Below are 15,227 nucleotides of genomic sequence, written 5' to 3' on the forward strand. Positions count from 1 at the left end.
GGAAAAAATGACACTTTTCCCCTAAAGGCCTGTTAACTGACAGAAATTAGGTCAAATATAGGTATGTTTTCTTTGTATAAGATTTAGTAAAGCTAAGATATGCTTACACAAGTAAAAATGCCACATCATGTGGACGCAAAACAAGATAAGATCTTTTCCACTTTAAAAATCTGTGTAATAATTCATTAGCATCTCCAGTTACTGGGATTTTATTTTCATCTATCCAAAGTTCCAATGAAGAGAGAATTATTGTAATATTAAATGATGTAAAAATCTAAAAAAGAAGACATAAAGAAAATATGCTCAAATATTATGGTTTAAATAGATTTGGGGATTTATCTATAACAATAAACACTACACTGATGACAAATATTAAATGACAGAACTGCTAAGCATGGATTGGATCTTACAGAGTATAAAACAAGTAATAATTAACATTTTGAAATGCTTGTACTTAAGCAAGCCCTGTGTGAAGTGCTTTATCAATTTAATAATTACCATAACCTGGGGCACCTGGGTGGCTCAGTTGGTTAAGAGTCTGACTTCGGCTCAGGTCATGATCTTGTGGTTCATGAGTTCGAGCCCTGCATTGGGCTCTGCTGATAACGTGAACCCTGGAGCTTGCTTAAGATTCTGTGTCTCCCTGTCTCTGCCCCTCCACCTCTCATGCGCTCTCTCTCTCTCTCTCTCTCAAAAGTAAATAAACATTTAAAAAATAATTACCATAACTTAATTAGGTATATATATAAGTTTTTATTCTTATTCCTACTCAGAAAACTGAAACTTAAAATGTTATATTATTTGGCCTATTTCATATATCATGTGTTTTCAGGCAATGCCATAAAATAAAATGTATAGGAATTGTTTAAGCAACAGAAGCAAATAGAAAAGAATTAAAAGCAAAAACTTACAGCATTGGTCAGTCCAATCAACTGGAAGATTTTTTGAGTGACAACAATAGTATCAGAACCCATATGATTGTACTGAAAAATATAAGAAATTGTTTAAATTATGAATTTATTAGTTTTTAAGCATTATTAAATTTACAAACTTTTATTAATATTCCTAATGAACACAGATGCAAAAAAATCCTCAAAAAATATAGGCAGATTGAATTCAACAGCATATTAAAATGAAATACACTATGATCAGTAGGGATTTATTCCATGGATGCTAGATGGTTCAACATCTGCAAGTCAGTCAATATGACACACTACATAAGCAAAATGAAGGACACAAATCATATGTTCAGATGATGAAGAATCATCAGTAGATGCAGAAGAAGGCATTTTGACAAATGTCAACATCCTTTCATAATGAAAACTCTCACCAAAGTGGGAATGGAGAGAATGTACATCAACGTAATAAAAGCTATATATGACAAGCCTATAACTGACATTATACTCACCTGGGAAAATCTGAAAACATTTAGTCTAAGATCAGGAACAAGACCAGGATGCCCACTCTCATCAGTTTTATTTAACCATAGTATCAAAAATCCTACTCAGAGCAACTAGGTAAGAAAAAAAAAATGTCATCCAAATTGGAAAGGAAGAAGTGAATTATCACTATTTGTAGATCACGTGATGTGATACATAGATAACCCTAAAGACTGCATGCACACAAAAAAAGTTAGAACTAATTTTTAAAATTCAGTGAAGTTGCAGGATAAAAAAGTCACTATGGAAAAATTTGTTGTTTTTCTATACACTAATAACAAACAATCAGAAAGAAAAATTATGAAAACAATTCCATCTGTATTTGTATCAGAAGGAATCAAATGCCTGGAAATAAGTTTAAACAAGGAGGTAAAAGATCTGTACATTGAAAACTGTAAGACAATGATAAAAGAAAGACACGCAAAAATAGAAATGTATATCATGTTCATGAATTAGAAGAATTAGCCTTGTAAAGATGTTCATACTACCCAAAGCAATATACAGCTTCAATGTAATGCCTATAAAATCTCCAATGGCATTTTTCACAGAAATAGAACAGAGTCTTGAAATTTGTGTGGACCCACAAAAGACCTTAAATAGCTGAAACAAATTTGAAAAGAATAAAGCTGGTGGCATCATGCTCCCTGATTTCAAAATATAATACAAAGCTATAGTAATCAAAGCAGTATGATATTGCCATTAAGACAGACAGCTGGGGTGCCTGGGTGGATCAGTCACAGACACATGGGGTGCCTAGGTGGATTAGTTGATTGAGCATCCGACTTCAGCTCAAGTCATGATCTCCCAGCTCCTGAGTTCAAGTCCCACGTCAGGCTGTGTGCTGACAGTTCAGAGCCTGGAGCCTATTTCAGATTCTGTCTCCATCTCTCTCTCTGCCCCTCCCTGCTCTCATGCACTGTCTCTCTCTCTCTCTCTCTCTCTCTCTCTCTCTCTCTCTCTCTCTCAAATATAAACATAAAATTTTTTTAAAATAAAATAAAACAGACACATAAATCAATGGAATAGAACAGATAGCTCAGAAATAAATCCATGCCTTATAGTCAGTTAATTTATCATAAAGGAGTCAATAATACACATGTATGAAAACAGTCTCTTCAATAAATAATGTTAAGAAAACCACATAGCACATCCAAGCATGAAACTGGACCCTATCTTATGTCATACAAAAAATATAACTCATAATGAATTAAAGACTTTAATGTAAGACCTGAAACCATAAAACTCCTAAAAGACAACACACCAGTAAGTTTTTTCATATCAAGTGGTAATGACTTTTTGAATTTGACATCTAAAGTAAAGGCAAACAAGGGCACCTGGGTGGCTCAGTCAGTTAAGCGTCCGACTTTGGCTCAGATCATTTTCTCTTAGTTCATGAGTTCAAACCCTGTGTCTGGCTATGTGCTGACAGCTCAGAGCCTGGAGCCTGCTTCAGATCCTGTGTCTCCCTCTGCTCCTCCCCCCGCCTCTGCTCCCTCTGTCTCTCTCTGCTCCTCTCCCGCTCACGCTTTGTCTCTGTCTGTCTCTCAAAAAACAAACATAAAAAAAATTAAAGTAAAGGCAACAAAAGCAAAATTAAGCAAGGGGGACTACATCATTCTAAAGAGGCCATGCACAGCAAAAGAAAGCATGAACAAAATGAAAAGGCAACCTGAAAAATGGGAAAAGACATAATGGGTTAATATACAAAATATAAAAACAACTCATATGAGTCAATAAAAAAAGCAAATAATCCAATTAAAAAATGGGCCAGAAGATATGAATAGACACTTTCCCTAAGAAAATATACTGATGACCAAGAAGCACGTGAAAAGGTACTCAACATCAATAACCATCAGGAAAATCTAAATCAAAACCACAGTGAGGCATCACTCACACCAATTAGATAGTTGTTTTAAGTAAGACAAGAAATAGCAAGTGTTGACAAGGATGTGTAGAAAAGGGAGCCCTTGTGGACTGTTGGTTGGAATGTAAACAGCTACTGTGGAAAACAGTAAGGAGTTTCCCCAAAAAATTAAAGATGGAGCTGCCATATGACCTAACGGTGCCACTTTTGGACTTCTGTCCAAGTAAAATAAAAACACTAACTCAAAAAATAGAAATGCACCCCCAGATTCCTTGTGGCATTATTTATAATAGCCAAGACATTAAAGCAATCTAAGTGTTCGTAAACAGATGGGGAAGGAATATATGGTACATGTGTGCAATGGAATATTACTCAGGCATAAAAAAAGAAGAAAATCTTGCCATCTGTGAAAACATGGATGCACTTTGAAGGCATTTGATTAAGTGAAATAAATCAGACAGTGGAAGGTAAATACTGAATTATCTCACTTATAAGTGGAATCTAAAAACAAAACAAAACAAAACAAAAACCAAACTCACAGATATAGAAAAAAGATTGATGGTCTCCAGAGGTGGGGTATAAGGAGTGGGAGAATGGGCGAAGTTGATCACTTGGCACAAACTTCCAGTTATACCATAAGTAAGTCCTGAGGATTAATGTATAACATCATGACTATAGTTAATTAAACTGTATTGCATATTTGAAAGTTGCTAAAAGAGTAGATCACAAAAATTCTCATTACAAAAAAGTGTAACTATGTGTGGTGGTCATTTTTCAATACATATTTTGCAAATACTGAGTCATTATGCCATACACCTGCAACTAATATAATGTTACATGGCAATTATATCTCAATTTGAAATAAGACACTACAAATAAAATATGTTTTACTATCAAATAAATAATAATTATTGAGAGAAAATCTTAGTTTTAAACTATAAGATTTAAGTGGTGCCTGGGTGGCTCAGTGGGTTAAGCAACCAGCTTCTGCTCAGGTCATGATCTTGTGGTTCCTGAGTTTGAGCCCCGCATTGGGCTCTGTGCTGACAGCTCAGAGCCTGGAGCCTGCTTCAGATTCTGTGTCTCTGTCTCATTCTGCCCCTTCCCTGCTCTCTCTCTCTCTCTCTCTCTCCTCCCCAAAGATAAACATTAAATTACTTTAAATATAATATCTAAATGTGAAGAACAAAGATTATAGATTGAATACATGCCTTCAGAACCATGCCTTCCTGAAACCTCATTTAAAAAATTAAAAGTGTTAAATTATTAAAAGCAATTAATAGAAAATTAATTTTCAAAAGCACAAATGAAAGAAACAAAACAAACACAAAATTTGAAAACTGAAGAACAAGTGATAAATGATTAAGCAGATTTAAGAAATTTAAGTGAAACACCAGTGCAGCAATCTAATTCATCTTGAAGACTCTAAAATACTGAGATTGGCTACATAAGTTTTTCTTCAAGAGAAATTGGCACTAAGAGCAGGAAGATTGACTTTAAAGTTTGTTTAAGAAGTAGTCAAGTCTAGGGGCACCTGGGTGGCTCAGTCAGTTAAGCGACCGGCTTCAGCTCAGGTCATGATCTTGTGGTCCATGAGTTCAAGCCTCACGCCAGACCCTGTGCTGACAGCTCAGAATCTGGACCCTGCTTCGGATTCTGCTTCCCTCTCTCTCTGCCCGCTTCCCTGCTTGCACTGTTTCTCTCAAAAATAAATAAATATTTCTTTAAAAAAGAGGTATTTAAGGCTAGAAGAACCTCCAGAATGGCCTTATGAGAAAAGATAATCCAAGAATGTTATATATTGAATGATTCCATTTATATTACATTTTGGAAATTAAAAATATGGACACGGAGAACAGAGTAGTTGTTTTCAGAGATGAAAGAGAAGTGGGTGTGGCTCTGAAAAGGCCACACAACAGATCCTCATATTCATATTATTCTGTTTATTGACTATGTATGTCAATATCGTAGATGTAATATTGTACTATAATATTTTAAGATGCTACAAATTGGAAAAAATAAAGGATACATGGGATCTCTATATATTCTTTTTATTTTAATATATATTTTATTCAGTAAAAAAGAAAACCAACACTATTGGTGATAAATAGTCATAAACAACACAAATCAACAAACACACAGAAATAAATTAAGGTAAACAATCAATAATTCAAGCACTTTATGCCAACATTTGAGATAACAAAGCTATGGTAAATGTTTCAATTCCAAATTTAGAAGCTCACTCATGTGCAATTAATAAAGAAGACTAAGAGTATAATTTTTGGATAGCAGCTAGGGCAGAAACAACATCAAAGAAATTAAGATAGTAGTTGTTTAAAAGTGTGTTAAAATTAGGATAGGGCAAAATCACAGATTTTGCAGGATTGAATAAAAGAACAGGATGGTTTGAGATACTCCAGAGTAAAAACTTCAGAATAAAAGTTTTTGTTTGGAGGCAATGGCTCTATCACAAACAATGATCTCTATGTATTCTTACAATGGCATATGAGTAAACAATTATTTCTAATAAAAAGATAATTTTTAAAACATTAAAAACTAGAAAATATGCACTTATGTCAAAAAGAGATAATAGAGGAGGAACAAAGAGTTATGAAACAGAAAAAGTCAAAATGGCAAATATACATACAAACATACAAATAATGACATTAACAATGAAAAAAATCACTTAAAGGGCACAGAATAAAAATGAAAAAATCACTTAAAGGGTGAGACAGAACATCACACCTGCTCGAATGGCTGTTTTCAAAAAGACAAGAGATAAGAAATGCTGGCTAGGATATGGTAAAAATGTAATTGTCCATCAATGGATGAATGGATAAAGAACTTGTGAGATGTACACACACGCACACACACACACACACACACCACACACACACACACATTGGAATATTATTCGGCCATAAAAAGAATGATTTTTTTCCATTTGTGACAACATATATGGACCTTAAGGACATTATGCCAAGTGAATTAATAAGTGAATTAAGTCATACAGAGAAAAATAGATACCTAAGATCTCATTTACATGTGGAGTTTAAAAAAAAAAAGCTCATAGATACTGAGAAAAAATTGGGAGATTTCCCGAAGAGAGGGTGAGGGATGGGCAAAATGAGTGAAGAGCATCAAAAGGCATAAAAGTCCATTTATAAAATAGTAAGTTATGGGGATGTAATGTATAGTATGTATAGCTAATAATATCTGCATATCTGAAAGTTCCTAATAAAATAGATCTTAAAAGTTCACATCATAGGAAAAAACATTTTGGAACCGTATGCTGATGTTAACTAGACCTATGGTGGTGGCCCTTTTACAGTATATACAAATACTGAATCATTATGCTATATACCTATAACTAATACAATGTCATATGTCAATTATACCTCAATTAAAAAAAGATAAAAGAAAAACTAATCAAAGATCTTAAGCAGGAGATTGATACAATTTGATTTATGTTTTTAAAAGGTAATAAGTTGGTTAAAATGAACAAATCAGGAGACTATAGCTGCTGGAGACGATGTGGAGAAATGGGAACCCTCCTGCACTGTTGGTGGGAATGCAAACTGGTGCAGCCTCTATGGAAAACAGTGTGAAAGTTCTTCGAAAAATTAAAAATAGATCTACCCTATGACCCAGCAATAACACTGCTAGGAATTTACCCAAGGGATACAGGAGTGCTGATGCATAGGGGCACTTGTACCCCAGTGTTTATAGCAGCACTTTCAGCAATAGCCAAAGTATGAAAAGAGCCTAAATGTCCCTCAACTGATGAATGGATAAAAAAATTGTGGTTTACATACACAATGGAATACTACGTGGCAATGAGAAAGATGGAAATATGGCCTTTTGTAGCAACGTGGATGGAACTGGAGAGTGTTATGCTAAGTGAAATAAGCCATACAGAGAAAGACAGTACCATATGGTTTCACTCTTATGTGGATCCTGAGAAACTTAACAGAAACCCATGGGGGAGGGGAAGGAAAAAAAAAAAAAAAAAGAGGTTAGAGTGGGAGAGAGCCAAAGCATAAGAGACTGTTAAAAACTGAGAACAAACTGAGGGTTGATGGGGGGTGGGAGGGAGGGGAGGGTGGGTGATGGGTATTGAGGAAGGCACCTTTTGGGATGAGCACTGGGTGTTGTATGGAAACCAATTTGACAATAAATTTCATATTTTAAAAAAAAGGTAAAAAGGTCCTAGCCTCATTAGATTTTTGGTATTAACTCCTTTGTTTCTATAAGATGAATTAGGAACTTTCTGAACAGTTTAGAAAGTAGTTCTCAGGTTTTGGTACATGTCAGAATCACCGGGAAAATGAACAAAGAATATACAAACCGAGGCTTGTTGAAGGACAGCAGGGTGTGTGTCGCTGGTTTTATCACCAAGTTTCCTGAGTGATTCTTATTCATACCAAAGTTTGAAACCACTAGATTAGAATCTAATCATCAGTTACATAAAATTTAGATAAAATGTGGCTGTGAGCTCATAAGCTCCTGATGAAATTTTTAATCTTAGTCTTTTAATCGTCTTTAGGTTTATTCTGTGTTAATTGATCTATTTAACAAAACTATAAAACAACCATAGTTATTAATATAAAAGCAAAAATTATAAATATTAGTCAATAGATTCCAGCAATATATCAAAGAATAATATGTGATGAAGAAGCAGAGTAGTTTTCCAGTAAACTAATGTGCAACATCAATAAAATATGTAAACATTATCCATTACATCAACAAACTGCAGGAGAAAACCTGCATAACAGATGTAATAATAGATGCTGAGAAGCATTTGATAAAATTTGCCAGCAATTCCTATCAAATGCTTCAAAGTAGTATTATTAGTTATTTGAATGAAATAGTTAATTTAGAAAGGTAGAAATAAATTCTGCATTATAATTAATTTGGGGGATAAAAATAGGAATAAAAATGAGATTGGTCAGGTTAAAGACAGAATATTAAGAGAGGAATTGGGACCAGTAAATACAAACAAATATTTAAAGAAGTGTTATAAATTAAAGAAAAATATTGGTGTGTTAGCTAAAAGAAGAGAAACTGTTAACTGTTTTATTTGTTTTTAATATAGAATAACATGTATTTCCTGATGAAAATCGATAATGTGAGCTTGGTTTTTTATTGTCACATCCTTGAGTGGGTGAGTGGTAATGTACACAGAGTTCTAATGTTAGATTGGAGCACCATTTCATTCTTACTAACATCAAGGAAAGTAGAGAATATTATTACAAATTCCAAGTTCAATATTTGATAAAATGACAAAAGTTTGTGGACTTTCTCCCCTGATTTGTTCTATTTTGTCTGTGAAATATGAGTCAGCAAAGTAACCAATCAAAAGTGGAAAGGCATGATGAAGTTTGGAGATTTATGAAATTAAAGTGACAGCATTCCCTATTGTGTATTCCTTCTAGTTGTAAACAGATTACTTGTTCATTTCAATTTAACCAGGTTCGAGGCTTTTCCAGGGAGACCATTAAAGGGAAAAAATGGCAAGTGAGTTGAGGATGTTTGCAAAGGAGTGACAATAATGCAATAATGGGGAACCATAATATACATGGTTTGTAAGGAATAGTGGAGTACATTTTGGAGGTTAATGCAACAGTGATATAATTAATGGATAAAAATCTTGGTGGCATAAAATAAGGAAGACTGGAAATGAGGAAAAAGATTGGTGTACAAAAAAAAAAACGTAGTCTAAGATTGTAATGCTTGAATATTAGAGTATGGAAGAGTGATATTATAGTAGCTGTCAATTATAATGTATAATTATAGAAGCTGATGGCTGAGGCAGGTTGATGAATAGCATTATTGGAGTTGAAAAGTCAAGGAAATGAAAAAAGAATTGAAATGAACATTTTAGTAAACATTAAAATTATGATTCAAGTGTTATTAGAAAGTGGGCAGTGACCAATGTGTTAAACTTTCAGGCAAAAAGCAGGGAAAATGCAAATTGCTTTACATTATTTCTGTTCCTGTATCATGGCACTTTGGAGTGTAGCAAAGTATAACTTTCTACCCCTTGAATTAGAGGCTGGACATTGTTACTCTTTTTGGATGTCTTTAGCAATCATGATATAAGGAAAGGCTTATAAATCACTTACAACTTGAATGTTGTCCATTCTTGCGGTTTTGAAGGACCTTGTCAATGCTACTAGCATTGTAAACAACCCCCCAAAAAATAAAAATAAAAAACTATAGGACTTTTTTCAGACTGACAAGTCACCATGTGCAGCAGAGATTAAACATACCAGCTAAGACACCTGTGGATCAGCCAACCTCATGTATAATTAGTACCTTGCTAAAGACAGGTAAGTGATACCAGTATAGCAAGAGAAAATCTTGCTGAGATCAGAATAAATTTTAAAATTGTGAGCTGAATAAATAGTTGGAGTTTTTTTTTTAACTACTAAATTTTTTGGAGTACCTTGTTATGCAACAAAGGCAAACCAATGCACAAAAAGTGATTTAAGAATTTATTAATAACAAGAAATAAAAATAAGAATATATGAAAATATCTAACTTACAGACAGTGAAATAAAATACCTAGCAAATGTGTAAAACCTATAGAAAGAAGAGTTCATAAATTACTGGGGAATTAAAGAAATAATTACATCAGGACTTCTGAGATGGTGAAATGATGAGCTCTGTGGATCCTTTCCATGATAAGCAATGATAAAACAAAATTGTCAAAAAACATTTCAAGATTCTAGTAATTGACCAAGGCCATACAAAAATATTAGAAGAATTTATTAAAGAAAAACTGCTAACCTGATGTTGAAAATAGTGAGAATATGTTGCATCTTACCTGAAGCTCTCCCCATCCCCATCTTAAGTTCTGTTGTGTAGTTATTCTACCATGGTTGGTCAAAACATATAAGTCATCAGAGGAAGGTGAGCTTTTCTGGAGCAGAGAAAAGGCAAAATGCCCTGGGTGCATGCCCAGATACATTGCCCAAAACAGTAGTAATCTCTGTGGCAAATGAACATTAAAAGTCATTATTATAGGTAAAATGAGGTGTGCTTCTCCTAGTTTCTGAAAAAGTTCTCAGAAGACTATCTGGAAATCTAACACGGAGGTGGAGGGAATGCAACAGCCAACATATACAACAAATATGCTGCATCATATATTCTTGATAGTCTGAAATATTCCATGCATACACAACTACAAGGTATCATTCAGGCTCAGGAGACACTGAAAGAGATCCAAGATATCCACAACATCATAGATAAACTTAAGGCATTACTCACTACCAGAAGAGATATGAGAAAGTCCCATGGAATTTAAAACCTCCCTGACTTAAAATACTGTCTAAATATTGGATACTATTCCCAACCCAGAGATAAATCCAGAATGGAACACTTACTAGCTCAATTGTTGGAGGATAGCCTCTTCCTAATAATTGGCTGGCTGGCCACTAAGATATGCTCACCCAAGATACAAACAAACAAACAAAAACAAACAAACAAATAAAAACCCTAGGAAACCTGACCTAAAAATAAAAACGAGAAAAAATAGTAGGTACAAACATCTATGTGCTGCCTACAAGAGACTAACTTTAGACCTAAAGACATCTACAGATTGAGACCGAGAGAATGGAGAAACAGTTATCATACAAATGGATGTCAAAAGAAAGCCAGAGTAGCAATATTTATATCAGACAAAATAGACATTAAAACAAAGACTGTAACAAGAGATAAAGGGAATTGTATAATCATAAAGGGGACAATAAAACACTAAGTTACAACAATTGTAAATATTTATGCCCCCAACATAAACACCCAAATATATAAAACAATTAATAACAAACATAAAGGTACTCGTTGATAATAATACAATAATAGCATGGGACTTAAAAACCCTACCCATATCAACAGATAGATTATCTAAACAGAAAATCAACAAAGAAACAATAGCTTTGAATGACACACTGGACCAGATGGACTTAATAGGTATATTCAGAACATGCCATCCCAAACCAGCATAATACAAAATCTTTTCAGGTGCACATGAAACATCATCCAGAATATATCACATATTCTATTACAAATCAGGCCTCAACAAATACAAAAAGACTGAATCATACTATGTACTTTTTATGACCACATGCTATGAAATGAAGTCAAGCACAAGAAAAAAAATTGGAAAAACCACAAACGCCTGGAGATTAAAAAACATGCTAATGAACGGGTCAACAAGGAAAATACATGGAAACAAATGATAATGAAAATGCAAGAGTCCAAAACTTTTGGGATGCAGCAAACGTGGTCCTAAGAGGAAAGCATTTACCAATGCAGGCCTATCCTAAGAAGCAAGAAATTTTTCAAATAAACAAACTAACTTTACACCTAAAGGAGCTAGAAGAAGAATAACAAATGAGGCCTAAAGCCAGTAGAAAGAAGAAAATAGTAAAGATTAAAGCAGAAGTAAATTATATAGAAACTGGGGGAAAAAAACAGAACAATGAAACCAGGAGCTGGTTCTTTAAAAAAATTTATAAAATTAATAGATCTCTAGTGAGACTTAATCAAAAAGAGAGAGAGTGACAAACAGACAGACATAGAAAAAGGAACCAAATAAATAAAATAACAAATGAGAGAGGAAAAATAACAACTAACACCACAGAAATACAAACAATTATAAAAGAATATTATGAAAAACTATATGTCAACAAATTGGACAACCTGGAAGACATTGATAAATTCCAAGACATATATATTACCAAAATGAAAACAAGAGAAATAGAAGACTTGAACAGAACAATAACCAGCAAAAATACTGAGTCAATATTGAAAAATCTCCCAATAAACAAAAGCCCAGGGCCAAATAGCTTCACAGGCAAATTCTACCAATTTGGATGAGTTAATACCTATTCTCAAACTATTCTAAAAAATACAGGAGGAAGGAAAGTTTTCAAACTCATTCTATGAGGCCAGCATTACCCTGATATCAAAACCAGACAAAAACTCCACTAAAAAAGAGAACTACAGGCCAACAACCCTGATGAAAATAGGTGCAATAATTCTCAATAAAATACTAGCAAACTGAATCCAGAAATACATTAAAAAAACCAATCACCACAATTGTGGGATTTATTCCTGTGTTGCAAGGGTGTTTCAATATTTGCAAATCAATTAACGTGATATGCCACATTAATAAAAGAAAGGATAAGAATCATATTATTACTTCAATGGATGTAGAAAAAGCATCTGAAGACATTTATTCATGATAAAAACTCTCAACAAAGTAGGCTTGGAGGAAACATACCTCAGCATAATCAAGGCCATTTGTGAAAAATCCACAGCTAATATCTTTTATGAGGAAAAAATGTTCCTATGGTCAGGAACAAGACAGGGATGTCCACTCTCACCACTGTTATTTATCATAGTACTAGAAGACCTTGCCTCAGCAATCAGACAACAAAAAGAAATAAAAACCATCCAAATCAGCAAGGAGGAAGTCAAAATTTAACTATTTGCAAATAACATGATACTCTGTATAGAAAAGTCTAAAAAACTTCAAAAAAAATTCCTAGAACTGATACATGAATTCAGTAAAGTCCCAGGATACAAAATCAATGTACGGAAATTTGTTGCATTCCTATACACCAATAATTAAGCAGCAGAAAGAGAAATTAAGGAGTTAGTCCCATTTATAATTGCTCCAAATCCAATAAGATACCTAGGAATAAACCTCACCAAAGAAGTGTAAGACCTGTACTCTGAAAACTATAAAATAGTTAATAAAAGAAATTGAAATGGATATAAAGAAATAGAAAGAGGTTCCATACTCATGGATTGGAAGAACAAATATTGTTAAAATGTCTATAGTATACAAGGCAATCTACACGTTTAATGTAATCCTTATCAAAATACCAACAGAATTTTTCACAGAAATAGAACAAACAATCCTAAAACCTGTATGGAACCACAAAAGACCTTGCATAGTCAAAGCAATCATGAAAATGGAAAGCAAAGCTGGAGGCATCACAATTCCAGCATCACAATCATAGCTTCAAGTTATGTTATAAAACTGTAGTGATTAAGACAGTGTGGTACTGGCACAAAAACAGACACATAGATCAATAGAACAGAATAGGGTGTCCAGAAATAAACTCACAACTTCACAACTTAATCTTCAACAAAGCAGGAAAGAATATCCAATGGGGAAAAAAAGTCTCTTCAACAAATGCTGTTGGGAAAACAGAACAGCAACATGCAAAAGAATGAAACTGGACCACTTTCTTATACCATACACAAAAAATAAATTCAAAATGGATTAAAGACCTAAATGTGAGACCAGAAACCATAAAAATCCTAGAGAAGAATATAGGCAGTAACCTCTTTGACACTGACCACAGCAACTTCTTTCTCGATATGTCTCCTGAGGCTGGGTAAACAAAAGCAAAAATAAACTATGGGACTAATTAAATATTATTATTTAATTTTAATAAAAATTAAAAGCCTCCGCACAGTGAAAGAAACAATCAACAAAACTATAAGGCAAGTTATGGAATGGGAGAAGATATGCAAAAAAAGTAGTACCCAAAATCTATAAAGAACTTATAAAACTCAGCACCAAAATAAAAAAAAAAGAATAATACAATTTAAAAATTGTCAGAAGATATGAATAGATATTTTTCAAGAAGACATCCAGATGGCCAACAGACAAATGAAAAGATGCTCAGCATCATTGATCATCAGGAGACACATCAAAACTGCACTGAAATATCATCTTACACCTATCAGAATGGCTGAAATCAACAACACAAGAAATAACAGGTGTTGGTGAGGATATGGAAAAAGGAGAACCCTCTTGCACTGTAGGTGGAAATACAAACCAGTGTAGCCACTCTGGAAAAAAGTATGGAGATTCCTCAAAAAGTTAAAAATAAAAAACTGTAGGCAATCTAGCAAATGCACCATGAGGTATTTACCCAAAGAATAAAAATAATAATTCAAAGAGATACATGCATTATCTACAATGGCCAAACTATGGGAACAGCCCAAATGTCCATCAACTGATGAATGACACAATGGAATATCACTTGGCCATAAAAAGGAATGAAATGTTGCTATCTGCAATGATATGATGGAGCTCTCATTGCGCTAAGGAAAATAAGTCAAAGAAAAACAAATACCACACGATTTCACTCATATGTGTAATTTTTGAAACAAACCAAATGAACACAGGGATAAAAAAAGAAAGAGAGAGGCCAAACAAACTATAGAGAAAAAACTGATGGTTACCAGAGTAGAAGTGGGTAGGGAATGGGTTAAATAGGTGATGTGGATTAAGGAGTGAACTTGTGATGAGCATCAGGTGTTGTATGAAGTGTTGAATCACCCTTGAAGTTAATATTACCCTGTATGTTAACTGGAATTTAAATAGAAACTTTATGAAAAGTAAAATAAAGTATACTGAAACAGCTAAGGGAAAAGAACGAACTGAAGGAAATTTTAAAAAAGGAACATGATATATGAAAAAAAATGAGAAAAATAACAAGGATATAGAAATTATTTTAAATTTGAAACAAATTCTGGAGTAGAATAATACAATAAATAAATTGAAAATGAATTAGAAGGGGTCAACAATAGATTTGAAGAGACATATGAAGTAATCAACAGACTCAAGGGTAGGATAATTGAAATTACTAAGAACCAAAGAGGGGGGTAAAGGGGGACTTATACCACTGTGCAGAATAATATATGAATTGTGGAATCCCTGAAAAAGAATAGAGATTATTTTTGAAGAAACAATGACCAAAAACTTCCCAAATTTGATAAAATACATGAACCTACAAATCCTGGAAGCTCAACAACACTAAGAAGCATAAATCCAAAAACAAACCACAAAACACATTATAATCAAAGACATTGTAATCAAACTGTAAAACCTAAAG

The 15,227-nt window shown here is 33.6% G+C and overlaps 1 protein-coding gene across 2 annotated transcripts in view; it reads right to left on the bottom strand.

Moving 5' to 3' along the window:
• ADAM2 (ADAM metallopeptidase domain 2) overlaps nt 1-15,227 on the bottom strand; it is a 135,391-nt gene that overhangs the window by 87,141 nt on the left and 33,023 nt on the right. For both annotated transcript variants that reach the window (XR_008421606.1, XM_019440716.2), the window contains exons 8-9: nt 912-983; nt 108-274 (exon numbers count right to left, since the gene is read on the bottom strand). Coding sequence is in view for 1 of the 2 variants with exons in the window: in XM_019440716.2 (XP_019296261.1) it covers nt 108-274; nt 912-983 (239 nt within the window). In the remaining variant the exon portion in view is untranslated. The remainder of the gene's footprint in view (nt 1-107; nt 275-911; nt 984-15,227) is intronic.

The sequence above is a fragment of the Panthera pardus genome, unplaced genomic scaffold, assembly GCF_024362965.1.
Source record: "Panthera pardus isolate Hobbes unplaced genomic scaffold, ASM2436296v1 HiC_scaffold_13, whole genome shotgun sequence".
Classification (NCBI taxonomy): domain Eukaryota; kingdom Metazoa; phylum Chordata; class Mammalia; order Carnivora; family Felidae; genus Panthera; species Panthera pardus.